A 20,801-nucleotide genomic window follows, 5' to 3' on the forward strand; every position below is an offset into this window, starting at 1 on the left:
CAAAAGAAAGCAAGAACAGTGGCCAAGTTCCACAAAAGAAATAAGGGGCCATTTGCAAAAAGTAACCATTAGGGAAGCTTCAGGAAGGCTCATTATAATATTAAATGAAAATCCCCACCTTGGCAGAGGAGACCAAGAGGGCACTTTCTTAACAAAGTTTACTTGGTAGGTGGTTTTAGGTCAAGACACCGTTTTCAGTCTTTTGAGGTTAGGAAATCAAGGTCCACAACAAGTTAAAAACAATTATTTGGTGCAAAGATATTTAAAACAAAAGCTTAGCAGTTAGCTCTAACTAAACAGTTCAGTAATTCAGAAGGCAGTCACAATCAGGCACAAATTCAATTACCTCAGGTTCTCTTCTCAGAGGCAAACAGTATCATTGCTTAAGTCCACACGATTATAGCTGCACTGGGGTAGCCATCTTCAAAAGGATGCTAGTTTCTAGCTTTATTACCCATCTTGATCGAACTTTAAGAGTGAGGGTCTTAACTGGTTCAGGCCTCAAAGCTGATCAAAACCTCAAGAACGGATGGGACTGTTGCTAGCGGAGAACTACAGTTTAGGCCAACCTGTTTCCCCACAGGTACAAAGGATATGTGCTCTGTTCTAAGGAATTTTAATCGGTGCTAGGCACTGAGAAAGTCCTTAGCCAGTAACCTCTCATCTGCCAGGTCACTGTGTACTGGTTTTCTAATGAGCTCTGTAAACTAGGCCTTTCTCCTCCTGAACCAAAGATTCTAAGACGGCAAAAGTTTGTGACAGAAGCCATCACAGGTGATGAGTAACCATCATGACTGTTGCCTCAAAAAGACCGCCTGTTACATTGACCATTGACCATTTGGCTTAGCAAGCCAAATGACAACTTAGTAATCTGCTATTTCAAATACAACATCACTCTGTTGATGTAAAAGGATTTTAATTAGTGGAGTTTGGTGTTCCTTCTGCGGCAATGTGCTCCCTCCGAGGCAGTGGCCTGATCACCCACAGGTCTTGGCACATTAATTGCGTAACCCACATTTCTCCCATCAACCCCAGTGGAAGGCAAAAATCTGGAACCTGGGTTGGTTACTGGAAAGGTGAGGGGCTGAAGAAGAGAAAAACTAGGCCACCCTTATTCTACCAGCTTCCACTTCTCCTAAACAAGGGATAATTACTAGTAGGTGACATAAGAGAAATGCAATTTCAAAGCAACTCTCTCAAATCCTGTAAGCCCCTTTTACAAGTATAAATTAAAATACAAACAGGATAGATTACAATGTTACTGGTCTCCTTGCAATAAAATAATTTGTGGAGTGGAATTAGCAAGCAAGGAAGACAGCTATGCAAGAGGCCAGCAACCGCAAGGATCTATCACCAATTTCTACGGGGTCCCTTCCGATATAACAAACAAGGCTGGTGCATAGAATCAAACAATAACTTTTATTAAAGAACAAAACTGCATGCACAAACACTCAGAATTACAGGGTAAAAACAATTACACACAGAGAGAGAGTCCTAGGAAGCTTAGCCAGAAACTGGGAATAGAGAGAGAGGGAGTAAGTATATCTACCTATCCTGAAGAGTGGTCCAGTCCACAGGAGAAGAGAGTAGCTTCGAACACCAGCGTCCTTGGCTAGGAGAGCAAGAGGCTTTGGGCAAACCTCAAAGGAACAGCGCTTTAGGATCTGGTAAGCGTGTACAAAGAGAGAGAGAGGCTTAGGGAAGTGACCCTAAGGGAGCAGCCAGGAAGTGTGCACAATTTGAATGAGACCAGGGCACTACTTTTAAAGGTAAAGTGTTCTGAGGTGGGATAGCCCACCTAGCAGTTAGAACAAAGACTCCAATGGTCAGTTCCTTGGTTTGCCAAAAGATTTGATTACCTTGGTTGGTAGCTGTTGGGGCGTGTGAAAGCAAATGCAAAATTTGCTCTAGCGTAAAGGAAAGTTTGTTAATGAGGCCCACCGGTGCTGCTGAGTTGATGAATTTAGGCGGGGAATGTACTTTTCCAGAATGTCATTTTTAAAAAAATTATTTTATTATTAACTTGTAACACCAGAATGTCATTTGATTAGCTCCTCAATCATGGACAGGGGATCTCATCACAGGAAGAGGGAAAGGAATGTGTGGGGATGACTCTGAGAGACCTTTGTTGCACTGGATTCCTTTGAGGCTGGAAGGACTGCAAATCCAATCACCTCTTAATCAGTCCGCATCCCTGTGTGGCATCTCATTCATGCCGTGCTCTCCCAGGCGCGACTCAGCAACTGTAAGCTGGGGCTCTCTCGTGGCCATACAAGCTGCCATTTTAAGTCCAGAGACCTGGTGATATTTTATATTACAAGCAGCCATATTAAAACTACTATTAAAATGGCGGATGCCGGGCCAACCACTTATAACAAATGGAAGGACAGATAATTCAAGTAGGGCACATATCTATAAAACTGAGGAAGCAAACCAAGTCTTTCTCCCTGCAGTTCTCCCTGCAGTTTCATGAAAGACTCTCACATTCAGTTCAGTGGTGTAAGCACCACTTACACTTAAAGTCCACCTCAGGCAGACCTGTTACAGCTCTCCCAACTCCACTGTCCACCTCCAGAGGAAAAACAAAGGCTATGGGAAAGACTGTAGAAACTGTAGAAAACTGTTGCCAAAAGGAGGTGTTGGCAACACCTCCAGAGGAAGCCATCGAGTCACTGTTTTGGAGGCAAAGATGGCAGCTTGCCCCAAGGAGCACTTTGCCCTATATCGGGGTCCCCTACGCACCAGTGGGTGGCTGTGTTCTAGATCCACCCCCACACCCTCTTCTCCTTGAAATGCTGGCCATTTTGCTTCCTCTACAGACCTCCATCTTCAAGACTGGTGGCTATCACCATCCCAAAAACTCCTTTGCCCCTTTCCTCCCCAATTTTGTGAGTTTGCCTTGTATGCACGCAGTGTGCAGTTTTCTGTACATTTGCCTTTTAAAATTATCCTATAATATAATTCTCTTAGTGGGTTTCTGACGACGCACATTGATCCTGGTGCGCATGTGCAGATGCACCAGGATAAAATGGGCACCATCAAAGCCAGTCTCTGGAGGGCTCCGCTGGCGGCAGAGATCCAGGTGAGCCTGCCCGTCCGTCTGCTGGCAAAGCTGGGGCAACGGGGCCAGAGCGAGGCGTCCTCCACCCTGCGAGCTCTGTTGGAACTGGGGTGAGCCAGGTTCAGTGGAGCCGGGGTGAGGAGTCAGAGCAAGGCGTCTGCTGCCCTACAAGCTCCGCTGGAGACGAGGTGAGCCATGCTCGGTGGAGCCGGGGCAGCGGGGTCAGAGCGAGGTGTCCGCCGTCCTGCAAGCTCCGCTGGAGCCGGGGCAACGGGAGTGGTGTGGACCAGCTCCGACAGGGCGGCGGGAGCTTTGCCTCTGCCCCATCACCCCGGTTCCGCCAAGAGCAGCATGGCTCCGGCGGGGCTCAGAGGGCAGTGGGTGCTTCGCCCACACCCTGGCTCCACTGGAGCTTGCAGGCGTGCTTTTGGCTGAGCTGGGGGGGGGCGGGAGGGGCGAACTGCCCACCACCCTCTGAGCTCTGCCGCAGACAGGCCGTGTCACTCCCATCACCCCGGCTCCAGCAGGACTCACAGGACACCGGGCACGTCGCCACCCTGCATCTCAGCCCTCCCGAGACCCCCCTTGTCCCCTCCCTGCCGACCCTCCCAGACCCCTCCTGCCTGTCAGCCCTCCCCAGACCCCCCTTGCCCCTCCACCCGCAAGACCTTCCCAGACCCATCCTGCACCTCAGCCCTCTCGAGACCCCCCTTGTCCTCTACTTTCAAACCCTCCCCAACCCCTCCTGCCTCTCTGCCCTCCCCAGACCCCCTTGCCCCTACACCTGCCAGCCCTCCCCAGACCCCACCTGCCTCTCAGCCCTCCCCAGACCCCCACTTGCCCCTACGCCTGCCAGCCCTCCCAAGCCCTTTCCTGCCTATTAGTTCTTCCTAGACCCCCCTGCCTGCCAGCCAGCCCTCCCCAGCCCCAGCTTTCTAGAGCCCATTGCATTTATTTGCACAATGGGCTTTGTTTCTAGTCTTTTAATGAAAACAATCTGTTTTTTTTATTAAACCATTTCTGAACAGCTGCCATATTTACTTGAGAGTTCTCCAAGGGAATCATCTCTATAAATATAGGTGGAGAATCCCAGTTACCCTCTCTCACTTGTCTCATTCTCTAATTAGGAGACTGCCTATTTGGGTAATAGGGCAGGTGTGTGGAAGAGGAGCTGGGGTGGAAGGGCACTGGCAGTTCTTTGAGTGTGTCATACAGGGTTTGTGAAGGGGTATGTCAGACAAAATTAGGGCTGTCTGGTGAAGCTGTCACCTGGGCCACTCCATCTCCCCTTCTGAGGGTTGCAGGGGCAGAACATCAGCTGCCCATGGCTAGCCTAGTTCGGGTGTCTCCCCAGGTGGCCATCAAACCAGTGACCTTTGGTGCAATGCAACTGTTTTGGCACAGGGCCATCCCTTTCTTTGGCCTGGCCCATATTGCTGGGGGGATGAATGCCCATAGCCCAACAATTTTCCTCCTTGGTGTGTGCTTGGTTGGCCAGGTGGTAAGGGTGCAGTCTTGGTTATGGTGTCTGTGGGTTTGAGCCTGGAGTCTGCCCTATGCTGCCAGTCAAGCCATTGCCAGGAGAATGGGTGGCTTTTTTGTCTTTGGGTTGCCATTCTTGCACCCCGGTGGCTTGAAGAAACATATCACACTTGACACATGGGAGCCTTCTCCTGGAAGTGGTCTTTGTGGGCTAGAGATTAGGGGTAATTCTGTTAGAACTGCAGCCCCCCCTGGAGGTTGGCAACCCTACAGGACTCATCTGTGGGGGTGCACTGGAGTGCATTGTCTCCTGCCAGGGACTTCATGCTTCTCTTTTGGGGCTTTGCAGTTGCTGGGTCTTCCTTGCCTGTCCTCTGTAGATTCAGTGGGGAGGAGGTGGGGGTGGGTGGAAGAAGGGCTGTGGCTGCATGGGAAGACACTGGTTGGCGCTGCCACTCAGAGGGATGTCACCGGGCACTGCTTGGGGACTGATGAGTGTCGCCACGGATGCTGTGTACTCCGTATGAATCCTGGACCTCACAGAGTGACCATTTTTTTTCTCCACCACTGCAGAATATTCATAGGGATCCAATCTGAGATTTCTATGCTCTCTTTCCTTTGTGAATCTTTTGATGGGACTTAAGATTTCCAGTCTGCCTGAAGCCCTTTCCACACTCTGGGCATTTATAGGGTTTCTCCCCTGTATGAACTCTTCGATGGACAGTAAGATTTCCACTCTGCCTGAACCTTTTCCCACATTGCAAACATTTATATGGTTTCTCCTCTGTGTGAACTCTTTGATGAACAGTAAGATCTCTACTCTGCCTGAATCTTTTCCCACAGTCCAGACATTTATATGGTTTCTCCTCTGTGTGAATTCTCTGATGAACAGTAAGATTTGCACTCTGCCTGAATCTTTTCCCACATTCCAAACATTTATATGGTTTCTCCCCTGTGTGAATTCTTTGATGGACAATAAGTTTTCTGCTTTCCTTGAAGTTCTTTCCACACTGGAGACACTTATATGGTTTCTCCCCTGTGTGAACTCTTTGATGAACAGTAAGATCTCCACTCTGCCTGAATCTTTTCCCACACTGCAGACATTTATACGGTTTCTCTGAGTGAATTCTTTGATGAACAGTAAGAGCCCCACTGTGCCTGAATCTTTCCCCACATTCCATACATTTATATGGTTTCTCCTCTGTATGAATTCTCTGATGAACACTAAGATTTCCACTCTGTCTGAATCTTTTCCCACATTCCAAACATCTATACGGTTTCTCGTCTGTGTGAATTCTTTGATGAACAGTAAGTTTTCTGTTTTCCTTGAAGCTCTTTCCACACTGGGGACACTTATATGGTTTCTCCCCTGTGTGACCTCTTTTTTTTTTTTAGAAAAGTTTTTATTGGGTTAGGATCAATTATTTATACATTACAATCAATTTCCCCATTTTCCATTTCTAACCCCCTCCCTTCCCCCCCCCTTTTTTGTTGACTTCCAACAGTTTTCCAACCCTTTGTCCCTTTTCCCTTACTCCTTTTAAATTCCTCTATCTAACAAATATATGGTCTCCCATTTGTTCTAAGCAATACATTCTTAACTATTTTTAATACTCTATACCCAAACTATGAGTCATTATTTCCATATTGGATAAACAATTTATCCCAATTTCCATAATTCCAATTTCAAATATTTCTATAAATCATAAACCATATAGATCATACATTCGTTTAAATCAAACAATTTGACTTATGCTCTATATGTTACTCATTCTTTTAGTTATATATAATTACTTTAATATTTCTACTTCCCTTCAATAATAATTCTATATAACTATCATCACATAATCAATCAATTTGACTCATATATATCTTCAAATAAACATATTCAGTTTGTTACATTATACCAATCTTACCAAAAAGAAAATATTATTAGTTAATCAGTCCTTATAATTAGCCCTTATGATTAATTATTTTCTATCGATATTCTATTTATTCGTCTATATATATCTGTATATATATCAATCTATTAATCTAACTGCTTAGAAGTTCACAATTATCTCTTCTCCCCCCCGGTAAAGTCACCCCCCTCTACATTTTATTGTACTTCAGTAGTTCTCAAACTGCCACAGTTCTCCTCCCACCTCCCATTTCTTCTCCAAATATTTTTTCAGCTTCTCCCAGTCTGTGTTAAACTGCCCTGAGTCCAGATTTCTCAGTTTTCTTGTCATCTTGTCCATTTCTGCCATGTACAGCAATTTGTAAATCCAATCTTCAATAGTTGGCACTTCTTGTACTTTCCATTTTTGCGCATACAAAAGTCTAGCTGCTGCTGTCATATAAAATATCAACGTCCTGTGATGGGCTGGAATTCCCTCCATGCCCAAGTTTAGTAGCAGGAGTTCTGGGTTCTTATTTATTTGAAATTGTAAAATTTCACTCATTTCTCTTATTATTTCCCCCCAGTACTGCCTAGCTACCTCACACGACCACCACATACGATAGAGGGAGCCCTCATGTTTCCTACATTTCCAGCATTTATTAGAAGTGTTCAAATTCCCTAGCGCAATCTTCTTTGGTGTCATGTACCAACGATAGATCATTTTGTAAATGTTCTCTTTAATGCTAGTACATGTCGTTGTCTTCATTGTAGTCTTCCACAAGTATTCCCATGCCTCCATTGTTATTTCTTTATTAAAATTTATAGCCCATTTCACCATTTGTGTTTTTACTGTCTCATCCTCAGTATACCATTTCAACAGTACTTGGTATACCTTGGATATTCTTTTCTTGTCCTCTTTAAAAAGGGTCTGCTCTAGTTCCGAGTTCTCTATTCGTATACCTCCCTTTACAGAGTCCGAATTATATAAGTCTCTGATCTGTCTGTACTGGAACCAGTCATAATAAGGTGATAGTTCCTCCTGCGTCTTCATTCTGAGTTTGGATGCTTCAGTTCTAATTATTTCTTTGTAAGTTAAACATTGTTGCTCATTATCAACAGCTCTCGGATCTATCACCTCATATGGAACTACCCACAAAGGAGTTCCTTCTTGTAGGTAAATTCTGTACTTCTTCCAGATTATATATAAACTTCTCCGTATATAATGGTGCAGGAACATCGAGTTCACCTTTACTTTATCATGCCATAGGTATGCATGCCATCCAAATATTTTTTTATATCCCTCTAGGGCTAGTAATTTCTTGTTCTTTAGCGTCATCCACTCTTTCAGCCACACTAGGCAGATTGCATCATGGTAAAGTCTCAAGTTGGGCAGTTGCATTCCGCCTCTTTCTTTTGCGTCTTGTAAAACTTTCATTTTCACTCGAGGCTTCTTGCCTGCCCAAACAAAATCTGATATTTTCCTCTGCCATTTTTCAAATTGTTTAGAGTCTCTGATGATTGGTATTGTCTGTAGCAAAAACATTACTCTTGGTAACACATTCATCTTAACTGCTGCAATCCTACCCAACCATGACAGATTTAACCTATTCCATTTAATCAAGTCTCTCTCTATCTGAGTCCATAGTTTCTCATAATTGTTTTTGAATAGATCTATATTCTTTGCAGTCAGTTCAATTCCCAAATATCTCACCTTACTTGTTACTTCACAGTCCGTTCTTTCCATTAATAATTGTTGTTTCTGCTTAGTCATATTTTTGCATAGTATCTTTGACTTCTTTTTATTAATATAGAAACCTGCCAAGTCTCCAAACTCCTTAATCTTATCTATCACTTTTGGCATGTTCTCCAATGGGTCCTCTACAATTAACATTATATCATCCGCAAATGCTCTGACCTTGTATGAATAGTCCTTTATTTTTATTCCTCGAATTTCTTCATCTTGTCGTATTTGTATCATCAGGATCTCCAATACTAAAATGAACAACAGTGGAGACAACGGGCAACCTTGTCTTGTTCCTTTACTTATAGTCAATTTCTTGGTCGCTTCGTCATTCACCACAATTGCTGCAGTCTGGTCTCTGTAAATTTCCTTAATTGCTCTGATGAACCTTTCTCCCAATTGTAGCTTTTCCATAGTGGCAAACATAAAGTCCCAGTTTAAATTGTCAAACGCCTTTTCAGCGTCAACAAAGAAGAAACCAACCTCTTTGTCACAACGCTTGTCATAATATTCAATAGCATTAATGACTGTCCTTAAATTGTCTCTTATTTGTCTGTCTGGCAAAAAAACTGCTTGTTCCTCCTCTATAACCTCCGAGAGCCACCCCTTCAGTCTCTCCGCCAATATCTTCGCAAAAATTTTGTAGTCATTATTAAGTAACGATATAGGTCTGTAATTTTTCACGTTAGTCAAATCTTGGCCCTCTTTTGGGATCAATGATATATTCGCTTCACTCCAGGTGTCTGGAATTCTTTGATCCCTTAAAACTCCATTGATCACCTCTTTTAGGAATGGTGCCAGTTCATTGGCCATTGTCTTGTAAAATTTAGCCGTAAGTCCATCTGGCCCTGGCGCCTTTCCTAGATTTGCAGATTGTATTGCCTTACTTATTTCCTCGTCCGTTACTTCACTGTTCAATTTATTTCTCCAAGCTTCCGAGATTTCTGGAAGTTTCGTTTTCTCCAAATATGACGCTATTGATTCTTTATTTACTTCTTTCTTATTGTACAACTTAGCGTAGAATTTATAAAAGGCTCTACTAATGGCAGTCTGTTCCAAATACGTTTTATTGTCTTCACAAATTTTATTTATTATTTTCTTTTCCCTTCTCTTCTTCAATTGCCATGCCAGGTATTTCCCAGGTTTATTTGCACCTTCAAATACTTTCTGATTCAGTCTTTTAAGGTTCCACTCCAATTCTTTATTACTCATTGCTGTTAGCTGTTCTTGGAGTATTTTAATTTCCTGATATATTTTCTTTTTCCCTGGTCTCTTTTTTAACTGTGTTTCTTTGGCTTTTATTTTTTCCTCAATCTCTTGTCTTTTCTCCTCTTTCTTCTTTCTTGCTCTACCATTTAAGTCCATTAGTATGCCCCTTATAACCGCCTTGTAAGCATCCCAGACTTTGTCAGTTGGTACTTCTTTGTTCACGTTATATTGTATGAAGCACTTTGTCTCTCTTCTCAATATCTCCATGTTCTCTCCTTCTTGTAGCAAGTCCTCATTTATTCTCCATGCTTTCCTTTTTCTCCTTTTCCCTAGTTTCCACATAATTGGGTTGTGATCTGAGCCTACCATCGACATTATTTCTACCTCCTTAGTCCATAACGCTAAGTCTTTTGAGGCCCAGATCTTGTCAATTCTTGATAATGTAGAGTGCCTTGCAGAATAAAAAGTAAACTGTCTGCTTTTAGGATATTCTCTCCTCCATACATCTTCGAGAGTCTCTTGTTGAGTCAACTAAAAAAAAAGCTTTGGTAATAATCCTCTTTTCTTTTGTGCCGTTGTTGTCTTTTTGTCTAATTCCAAGTCTGTCACTCCATTGAAGTCTCCAGCAAGAATTATCTGGTCATATGAAAGATCATCTAAATGCTTCCTCAAATCCTCAAAGAAGCTTTCTTTTGCACCGTTAGGTGCATAAACTCCGACTACCAACACTCTCTTTAAATTCCAAGTACATTCCACTGCTACAAATCTGGCTTCCACATCTTTCATTACAAATTTTGGCTGTAGCTCCTCTTTTACATACAACACCACTCCTCTTTTTCTCTTGCTTGAGGCTGCTACAAAGTCCTTGCCCAATTTTCCCAATTTTAAATATTTTACATCCTGCTTTCGAATATGAGTCTCTTGCAAACAAACAATGTCACATTTTTGTTTTAATAGCCAGTGGAAAATATTTTTCCTCTTATTCGGTGAGTTTAGTCCATTTACATTCCAAGATAATACTTTACACTCCATACTCATAATCTTGTTGGTAAGTCCTTTTCATTGTCCCTTATAAATCGCTCCATCTCCCGCTCAGATCTAATGCGCTTTTTGGCGCCTCCAAATTCAAAGGACAAACCTTCTGGAAGCTCCCATCTGTACCTGATTTTCATGTCCTTCAACATCTGGATTAGCGCTTTGTATTTTTTCCGATCTAGTAACACTGATCTGGGTAATTCCTTCATTATGATAATTGTCTTGCCATCGATCTCCAATGGATCTTGAAACTGTTTAGTCACAATCTTCTCTTTCATATTTCGTGTTGTAAATTGCACAATCACATCTCTTGGTACTTTCCTCTGGGTTGCAATTCTCGAGTTCACGCGATATGCCACATCAAGGATAGCCACAACTTCCTCCTCCTCCTTCCCCAGGTACTCAGCTAACACCTCAGTCATCTGTTCTTGCGCTGTCTTTCCTTCTATCTCCGGCAAACCGCGAAATCTGAGCTGCTTCTCCATGTGTCTACTTTCCGCAACCGCCATCCTTCCCCTCATCAGTCTCATCTCTGTTTGTTGCGTGTCTGCTAAGTTCTCCATCGCTCCTTCTACTGTTTTAACTCTCTGCTGCGTTCCTTGTAATTCATTTTGTATTGTTTCCATACCTTTCTTCACTTCTGACAGCTCTGATTTTACTTCTGACAGCTCCGATTTTACTGTCTGTTTAACCTCTTTGATCAGCTCCAATTTCATGTCCTTAAATTCTTTAATCACCTCTAAAAGTTTTTTGTCCAGATTTTCTATTGCCGATTGCCACTCTTTTTTCGACATCATGGGGCTTGCTTTAGCTCGCTCCCACGAGTCCGCTCTCTTCCTTAACTCCGTGGCGTTAAATTTAATACCTTTTTGATGGACAGTAAGGTTTCTGCTTTCCTTGAAGCTCTTTCCACATTGCAGGCATTTATATGGTTTCTCCCCAGTGTGAACTCTTTGATGGACAGTAAGATCTCCTCTCTGCCTGAATTTTTTCACACAGTGCAGACATTTATATGGCTTCTCCCCTGTGTGAATTCTTTGATGGACAGTAAGATTTCCACTTTCCTTAAAGTTCTTTCCACACTGGAGACACTTATATGGTTTCTCCCCAGTGTGAACTCTTTGATGGACAGTAAGATCTCCACTCTGCCTGAATCTTTTCCCACACTGCAGACATTTATATGGTTTCTCTGAGTGAATTTTTTGATGAACAGTAAGTACTCCACTCTGCCTGAATCTTTTGCCACACTCTAGACATTGATATGGTTTCTCCCCGGTGTGAATTCTTTGATGGACAGTGAGTTTTCCACTTTCTTTGAAGCTTTTTCCACACTGAAGGCATTTATATGGTTTCTCCCCAGTATGAACTCTTTGATGAACAGTAAAAGCTCCACTGTGACTGAATCTTTTCCCACACACCTGACAATTATATGGTTTCACCCCTGTGTGAATTCTTTGATGGACAATAAGAGCTCCACTGTGCCTTAATCTTTTCCCACATTCTAGACATATATATGGTTTCTCCCCTGTGTGAACTCTTTGATGGGAAATTAGACTTCCACTGCGACTGAAAATTTTACCACATTCTACACATTTATATATATTTATCCTGTTTAGGGTGTTATGTTGAATAGTAGTATCAGATTTTTTGGGAACATTTTCCCTTCTTGTTATGTTCTTATCTCGATTATCTTTGTATATTGTTTGCTGTTGAGAATCCTTATCCCATAAATGACTAGAATTATTCCTCTGTTTGGGTAGGTATTTCCCCCCATTCTTCCTCAGTTCATCAGAATGCTCAATGTTGTCTTTCAGATGGAGGTATATATCCTCTTTCTCCACCACTGGCTGCTCTTTTGTTTCGTTTGCCATCTCACACCCTCCTCCTGAAAGAAAGAGAAGGGCACACTCTAAGAGAGGGACAATAGCTCGTGTTTTAATACGTATGAGAGTGGTTCTGGACAGAGGTGGCTGCCTGATGGAAAAGAAGGTAATCTAACGTGAACAAGAAACTTCAAATAAACAGTAATTTCTGTCTGCCTCTTTAACAATACAGAGATGGGTTTTAGATGTAGGAAAAGAGGGATGTGTTTTTATCACCTTGATTTTCAGTCTGCTCAGAGGTCCTGATTGGTGTCCAGGCACGTTGGCACAGTTGGGCAGAGGTTGGGAGGGCTACAGAGCTGACTGGTGCCCTTCTAACACATGTCTTAGGATATGTCCTTGTGCCACATAGTGCATGGGCTCCCCCGAGTTGTCTGATTCTGGCACCAAGAGTTTGGTTCCAGGTGGACAGAGTGCGGTTCTAATTCTAGCCACATGGAGGTAACAGAAAGTAAACCACAACGGTGAAAGGGAACGAGGGGAAACACTGGGGGAGAGTTCAATTCCTGGCTGTGGTCTAGTACCCAGGGAGAGAAAGCTCTCGGGCTGGGTCACATAAGCAATGGAGAAATCTTTGGCATTTTCTGCCCAGGGACTTGTGGGAAGGAGGCACTCTGGCTTTAAGGAGGAAGAGCAGGCAGACAGCCCAGGGCAGCCAGGCTTGGAGAAGGCAGTCAGAAGCAACCATCCAGCAGAACGGAGACTCACCACCAAATGACCGAGTGTGAAACGAGCTGCCAGATAAAGACAGCAACTGGGTTCATTTTATTCTGAAGAACAATCCTCAAGCTAAGATGTCAAATGTGCTTCTTTCTTTAAACATCACAGAAGTAAAGTGTGAGGAAAGCTGTTGCATTTTTCCACGTTTGGTTTTTGGTGTGCTGAGATGTTGTAGCCTGATGGTGTTCAACTGTTTGTCTTTTGTGTCTCAATTGAATGCTATACTGTCTGAGATGAACAATCCCCTTTCTGAAATTGGTATCCTTTGATCCTTATGCTTCTAAAAACCTTCATTCTGGGTCTGCTGCTCTATGCAGAATATCTCTAACAAGGGAGAGTTCAGAAATTTCCCCCTACTTCCCTGTTGCCTGATGTAAAGGAGGAAGGGTTTGTGATACTATTAAAGAAGGGTTTTTTCATGCACGAAGGTTATAGACCTCTTAGAGGCTTCTGGAGGCAGCTCTGAGAAACAAGAAAGGAGTTTTTTCCTGGTAGGGAGCCATGTTGGTCTGCACTAGGATGCCAAGTTTCCACTCCAGTTTGGACCTCAGAGACCAACAACATTTCCAGAGTGTAAGCTTTGAAGAGATATCAGATGAAGGAAGGCCTGACTCTTGAAAACCTATGCTCTGGAAATCCTGTTGGTCTCTAAGGAGCTAATGGACTTGAAGAAATGGGACTGAGTGAGATAAAGGCTGGGAAGAGGTGGTCTCCTTGCTGAGGTCTAGCAACTTAAGCTTAATGCAGGCAGAATAAATCCCTCATTCCCAGAGGCACAACACAGGCCTGCAGGATTGTTTTACCACAGCTCCCTCTGCCAAACCTGGAATGACCTCTCCTCTCCTCTCCTCTCCTCTCCTCTCCTCTCCTCTCCTCTCCTCTCCTCTCCTCTCCTCTCCTCTCCTCTCCTCTCCTCTCCTCTCCTCTCCTCTCCTCCGAAGGACACCCACTATTTGCAAATAGAACCCACATCCTCTCTCCCAGTATGTCTCCCAAAGGCTTTAGTTTTTTAGCAATCAATCATGGGAAGAAAGGGAGAAAAATAAAGCATCAAGTTTACATTCAACGACAAGCCAACCTGGGAAGTGACAGTTCATTTTCTCTTTGCCTTGAGTTGCTGAACGAGTGGCAGCTGTCAATCTTGCATCACATCTAAAGAGAAGCACTCTTGCCTCCCATCAAAGGCAGCTGTTCACCCAGAATCTGTGCTACATCCGTGTCAGCCCTAGGCCAACCTGCCTGCCCCTCCAACTTGACCAGCAATGGCTCTGTCCCACTCCCACCCCTGGGGCATCTGCAGAGTAGTTCCCCCCACACACACTAAGACCCCTTTCCCACATTTCTTGGGTTAGTAAATTCGCTTCTAGACTGGCGTCTGCAGACAACATGAAATTGAAAAAAGTCCAGCAGCACCTTTAAGACTAACCAACTTTATAGTGGCATAAGCTTTCGAGAACCAAGTTCTCTTCGTCAGATGCAACAAGACAACCAAGAGAACTTGGTTCTTGTAAGCTTATGCTACTATAAAGTCGGTTAGTCTCAAAGGAGCTACTGGACTCGTTTCTATTTTGCAACTACAGACCAACACGGCTAACTTCTCTGGATCTGTGAACATGAAATTGACTGTTAATCTGGAGGGGAAAGTACTGGCTAGGGTGTAAAATACAATGAGGAAGGAAGGATTTGGATTATGTATTGGCTTACTGGACCCAGATGGCCCAGGCTAGTCAAATCTCTGAAGCTAAGCTGGGCTGGCCCTTGTCAGTGTTACAATGGGAGACCATCAAGGAAGTCCAGGTTGGTATGCAAAAGCAGGAATGGGCAAACCACTTCTGTGAATTTGGGGAACGTTTGCTAACATTCTCTCTTATCTCCACATTTTTGATAAACAATGTATGTTTTATATAGATGTGACTCTATACCTAATTTTAAATCTCCCAATTTTTTTAAAATGTAAAATCTAGACTATGACTTGATTTACAATTTCCAGCTTTCCTGCAGTGGTTCGGCTGCAAATCAGCACTCTACTGGTTCGAATCCCATGACTGCCATGAGCTCAGTAGGTGGCCTTGGGTAAGCCACTCCTCTCAGCCCCAGTTCCCCAGCTGCATTGAGGGGATAATAATAACACTAACTTGTTCACCACTCTGGGTGGGGCACGAATCAGTCTAGATGAAGCACAGTTATTATTGTTGCGGTTGCTATTATTCCGTTTGTCTATTATGTGTGTTGCTCAGCTTTGATTGCATGAAGCAGGGTTTTTGTTTTGCCTTCTAGCCCCTTATATCTGACAGATAGATCTTCCCTAACTTTCTAAATTAAAATTTAAATATCTATATAGCCATGGAAGAAAATTTGGTACTTTCCACTGGTGCCCATAAAAAATACCAATCAACACTATCGAAAGCAACATGCTGGATTTTCGATTGGCATTCTCTAGGCGCCAGACCCTTCAGTGTTGTGTTGTGCTGCAGACGGTGGAAAAATGTGTCCATAGAGAGAGAAGCCTGCAGATGCTTTGGATCATGCCCTACATTAAAGCACATGCTTTGCTTTGCAGGCACAAGATCCCAGGATCAAGGCCTGGCACCTCCAGTTCAAGAGATCTTGGAAGCAACAGGGCTGGGAAACACCCCTGGCCAGGCAGCCCCTGCCGCTGGGAGAGGCAGAAGTGATCTTACTGGGTAGAAGGTAGTTTCCTCTTTCATATGTTCAAGATCTACAGGCAGCATTTCAGCATCTGCATATTATCCCATCTCTTTAGAGGAGAAGCAACTGTGAGGATGAACAATGCCACAGAAATACACTCACCTTTGGAAGGCCGCACACAGTCCCAAGATAGACCTGAGCAGCTTCCTGCCAATCCCTCCTCTTTATCAGAGGTCAGGGGAAGCAGCTCTTCCTCCTCTTCCACCCAGGATACGAGGTCAGGTTTGGCAATCTGCGATCCTTTTCATCAGAGGGAAAAACACCAGAATAATGATACTTTTAATGCACATCAATGCAGCAATGCCACCCCAAGTTGACTGCAACAGAGTGTGGTGGAGTACAGTAAGGGGTCAAGAGTTGTCCGTCTGGCACTGGCAGTTCTGTCCCTACTTCTTGCCCAACTGAGATGGAAAGGCCAGCTGAGAACTCAGTGGCAGAGAAGCCAGAGGAGTTTCCTCCACAGCATCTTCTCATCCCAGGGAAGGCAAGCTCAGACTGGAGGGAAGACCCTCCCACTTTTTCCAGGCCAAGCATTCTTTGGCACCTATTCTGATGGACCTTCGTGTGATCCAAACACAGGATTGCCAGATAGGAGATCCTTCTCTGCAAGGAGAGCCCAGAATCCCTCCCACATCAGAGAAAGGATCGTGGAGTGTGGCAGAGATCAGGCCATGGGCCCAGGGAAGACTGACTGCCCACGTCCTTCAGCATTAAGGACTTCCTTACAGTCACACCTCACAGTATGAAGGAGACAGCCCAGGAGAAAGGGATTTCCTCACCCAGAGAGGCCACGTTCCCAAAATTCTCCAGCATGACTTCCTTTTAGAGAGCTCTCTGGGCTGGGTGCAGCAGGGTCCACTCCTCGTGGGTGAAATGCACAGCCACCTCTTCAAAGGACACCGAATCCTGAAAGAAGAAGAAGAAGAGGAGTGCATTTTCTCTACATCACTGGAAAGCTGATCCAGGGCAGGGGAAAGTGAAATACAGAGATAGGAAATTAATACTGGAAGACCAGCACAAAGAAAAGAAGATGAAAGAAGAGCTCCATGGGGACATCTGGCTCCTCCCTCTGGCCATCTGTGGGGGATTTTGGAGCCAGGAAAACTGCTTTGTGGGAAGAGGCTGGAGATGTTCATATGGTAAAGGACCAAGTCATAGTTTGTGGGAAATTTGTGGTCCAGAATTGTTTCATAACCCCTGCTTGTGTTTCTTTGCACGTGCCATCCTAGACAGAGGGTTGGCAGGGAGGTGACAAGGAGGGTCTCGGGAGGGCTGAGATGCGGGGTGGGCAGTTCCAACATCTTCCAAAACCAGAACAAAGGGCAAGGAACCTGATCCTCTGAGCCTTACAACAGAGAAAGAAGCATCCCTGCAGCCCCCCTGCACATCTTTCCAGTCACCCCATCACCACAAGCACCACATACCTGAGCAGGCTGCATGGCGGTTCTTCTTCCTTCACCACATGAACGAGAGGGGAATGAAGGCATCAGTAGTGTCCTTTTGATGCAGTCTAGGAGGGAAAGAAAGAGGGTGGGAAACCCTTTTTGCTACACACATTCTTTCTGTGTGAGTCCCTTGAGGGAACCTCTTTCTGGATTGGCTTTGGAGCACAGCTCGAGAGACTGCATTTGATCTAGGATTGCCCCAAATCTCTCCCCCCTCCTCCCGCTTATCCATTCTTTCGAAGGGCAGACCCACCTTCCTTATTCCGCCATCCCCTTCCCATCTTTTAAAAGCTTCTTCCCAATCGCTAAAAATCCGTTCCAGGCCAAGGAGTTCCTGGCCCTGCTCGAAGCCACACCATGCCCTTCTCCTGGCTGAAAGAAGAGAAGGCCCTCTGGCCTGCCCTACAGAAGTAGCAGAATGAAGTGCAGGGAATGAGGCGGCTGAGTCTGAGGTGACGGGATGGACAGCCTGACTCGAGGTGGCAGGAGAGAGACGCCAGAAAGGAACAAAAAAACTCCTTGAACAGAGAAAACTACCCCTGAAGGGGAAAAAATTTGGCTCTCTCTGCCTCTGCTGGCAATGAAACTTTTCTGTGTTAGGGAGATTTTAAAGGAAGGAAAACGGGTTCCTCCACCCACAGTTTCCAGTGAAGCAACCCTGAATCTATGCATAGAAAAAACAAGAGAACACGGCCTAAATTAACACCGTCTACTCAGATCTCTGCTGCCAATTCCTCCTGGATTCCTGGTCCAGGTCTGAGACTCAGATTCATACCTGTGCCAGGCAGAGATCGTGTCTCTTGCCTGCAGACCCCAAAGAGATCCTTCGTCTGTGGATAACAAGGGCTTGCAAGGAAAAAACTGTTTCCACATGCCCATCAGAGGAGCAAAACAGCCCCCAAGATTGACCAGAACAAGGCTGAAGGAGAAAGGCTCCCTTGGTCCTTTCTTCAGCACCTCTCCTGAAAAGACCCCGCCCCCAATGTCCCTCTTAACTCCCCCCAATCCTTTCTCCCCTCCTGCATACGTGCCCTCCTTCCCCCCTCACCCCTCTGCACTTTCCTCCCTCCTTTCTAAAAGTGCCTCTGAAACCTGGAACCACTTGAGTCCTTCCAACGCCAAAAGGAACTGGGTTCAGATCCTGCCCATAAGCCAACTGCAGGGAACTGTCCTGGCTCTGCCGAATGGGGCCAAGCAGCTCCCTCTGGTGGGGGCTGTTGGTGGGGCAGGGTGGGAATAGGGGGAGAGGGGTCTCTCTCTCACACACACACCTTGCTGCAGGGAACTGCACACCACACCACTCAGTCTGGGTTAAGGTGCACTTGCTGCTTGCTTCCCTCTTTCTTTCTCTCTGCTGGGTGTCTTGCATTGCAGCTACCCCCCCCATGCATATCTCCCCCTCCAAAGCCCCTTTGAGCTCACCAGATTCCCTCCCAGCCATTCAAGCAGCAGCCCGGGAGACTCCAAGGCCACTTCTGGGGAGGGGGGAGGTCAGGAAAAGACTTTCTCCCATCACCCCCCCCCTTCCTTCTCTAAGCGCCGGGTTTGGGTTCTGCACCTCAAGCCTTTGCAGGGCTTCGTGGCTCTCTTAGATGCAGAATCGAGAACTGGGAGGGATGGGAGATGAGACACTTTCTGCTTGCCCCACGGAACCCTCCCTCTTTCTCTCTGCTTTGGGCCTTGCATTGCAGCCCCTCCCCATATTTTCTCCCTCCAAACCCCCTTTGAGCTCACCAAATTCCTCAGTTCCAGCAGCAGCAAGGAGACTTGTGCAGAGGGGAGGGGGACAGAAAATGGCATTCCTACAACCCCCCCCACACGCCTTTCTAACCTCCACCCCTAATCTGCCTCTCTAGGACTAGAGCTCTCTCTCTCTTTAACCCTTCAAAGAGCATTTCAGCAGTTTAAAGGACCCAGGAGAGACAACGGAAACACAGCATCTGAGGAAGGGGCAGATAGAAGTTACTCAGCATCAAATAAATATGATAGCCCACCGCAAGGGATCAGCCTCTATTGCTATTTCAATGGGATACTCTCATCCCACTCTGGGGGTTTTGATTCTGTCCCCAGAGCTCTTATCCCACTCCCAGAGGCAGTCAAAGCACTCCGCGGCTCTCATTCCAGACCCAGAGAGGGTATCACTAAATCAGGTCCACAGTTTCCTAGCCTGGCAGTCAGAAACATCGCAGTCTCCGTCAATGGACCCTGGCACCGCAAACCAAGACAGCATCAGATTATATTTTAGTTATTTATTTACATTATTTATAGTCTATCTTTCTCACTGAGACTCAAGGCAGGTAACACTGTGCAATGCAATATTCAGTAAACAATGCAACAGGGTACAGATTGCAGATATTTCAAAGCAGAATTTCCAAATAGTAAACGAGAAAGGCGGTGGAGAAGGGCAAGAGTCTCCTAAAAGCAAGTACACATGGCTATTGCTTGGGGGACAGAAGTGAGCTTTGAGCCATGAAAGCTTATACCTTGGGAAATTTTGTTGATCTTTTAGGAGACTCAATTTTTATTCAAAGAACTGATCCAGGCCAGCATGATAGGATGCAGTAACCAGGTAGTTATTAGTCGTGCTGAATCTCGTTGGAGATCTTGCAGACGTTTTGTATCTTCTCAAAAGGAAGAAGGAACAATGGCAACAGTACCACAAAAGAAAAAAAGGAGGACATGTACAAAATGGGAGAATTAGGGCAGCTTCAAGAGGATCATTATAATACTAAATGTAAATCCCCTCATTGGCAGAGGAGACCAAGAGGGCACCATCACAGCTGATGAGCAAACATCATGACTCCTGCCTCACAAATTGGCGATTTGATTGCACAAGTGCCAAATGACATGATAGATATCTGCTATTTCAAAAATATCACTCTGTTGATATAAAATAAAAAGTATTTTAATTAGTGGCATTCTGTGTTCCTTCTGCAACAATGTGTTCCCTCTGATGAAACAGTGGTCTTATCACCCACAAGTCTTGGGACATTAATACAATAAACCACATTTCTCCCACCAATCCCAGTGGAAGGCAAATATCTGGGATCTGGGTTGGTTACTGGAAAGGTGAGGGGTTGAAGAAGAGAAAAATAAGGCCGCCCTTAGCCCACCAGCTTCCACTCCTCTTAACAAAGGGATAACTACTAATAGGTGAAATGCAATAAGAAATGCAATAATTACTAATAAGAGAAATGCAATTTCAAAGCAACTCCCTCAAACCCTGTAATCCCCCTTTACAAGAATAAATTAAAATACAAACAGGATAGATTAGAAATGGAAGGATGGGTAATTCAAGTAGGGCACATATCTATAAACATGAGGAAGCTACCCGAGTCTTTACGCTCTCACTGCAGTCTCATGAAAGTCTCTCGCACTCGGTTCTTGCTGCAGCTTGGCTGCCTCAGTTCTGCTTCCACTGCAGACCTCCAGCTTGCTTTTGGTTCTCCCCACAGGACACTCCTTCACCTCAAATCACTCTTCAGAAATCACTTCTCGCCTCAAAAAGTCTCTCCTTGGAGACGCCTCCTCAGATGGACAAAAAATAAACCCAAACACCCAAAACGAGATTGATTGCACTTTAGCCAGGATTGGAGACAGGCTTGCTGGAAGGAATTATTGGCCAGAGAAAGAC

General features: G+C 44.9%; 1 protein-coding gene across 1 annotated transcript in view; it reads right to left on the bottom strand.

Annotated features, from left to right (window-relative positions):
- LOC129328757 (zinc finger protein 493-like) overlaps positions 1-18,980 on the bottom strand; it is a 196,553-nt gene extending 177,573 nt beyond the window's left edge. Inside the window, 3 exon segments of the mRNA XM_054978035.1 lie at positions 16,502-16,628; positions 17,147-17,232; positions 18,902-18,980. Coding sequence (XP_054834010.1) covers positions 16,502-16,535 — 34 coding nt within the window. The 5' untranslated portion in view covers positions 16,536-16,628; positions 17,147-17,232; positions 18,902-18,980.
- Between the last annotated feature and the right edge of the window lie 1,821 nt (positions 18,981-20,801).

This window comes from Eublepharis macularius, chromosome 4 (genome assembly GCF_028583425.1).
Source record: "Eublepharis macularius isolate TG4126 chromosome 4, MPM_Emac_v1.0, whole genome shotgun sequence".
NCBI lineage: Eukaryota > Metazoa > Chordata > Lepidosauria > Squamata > Eublepharidae > Eublepharis > Eublepharis macularius.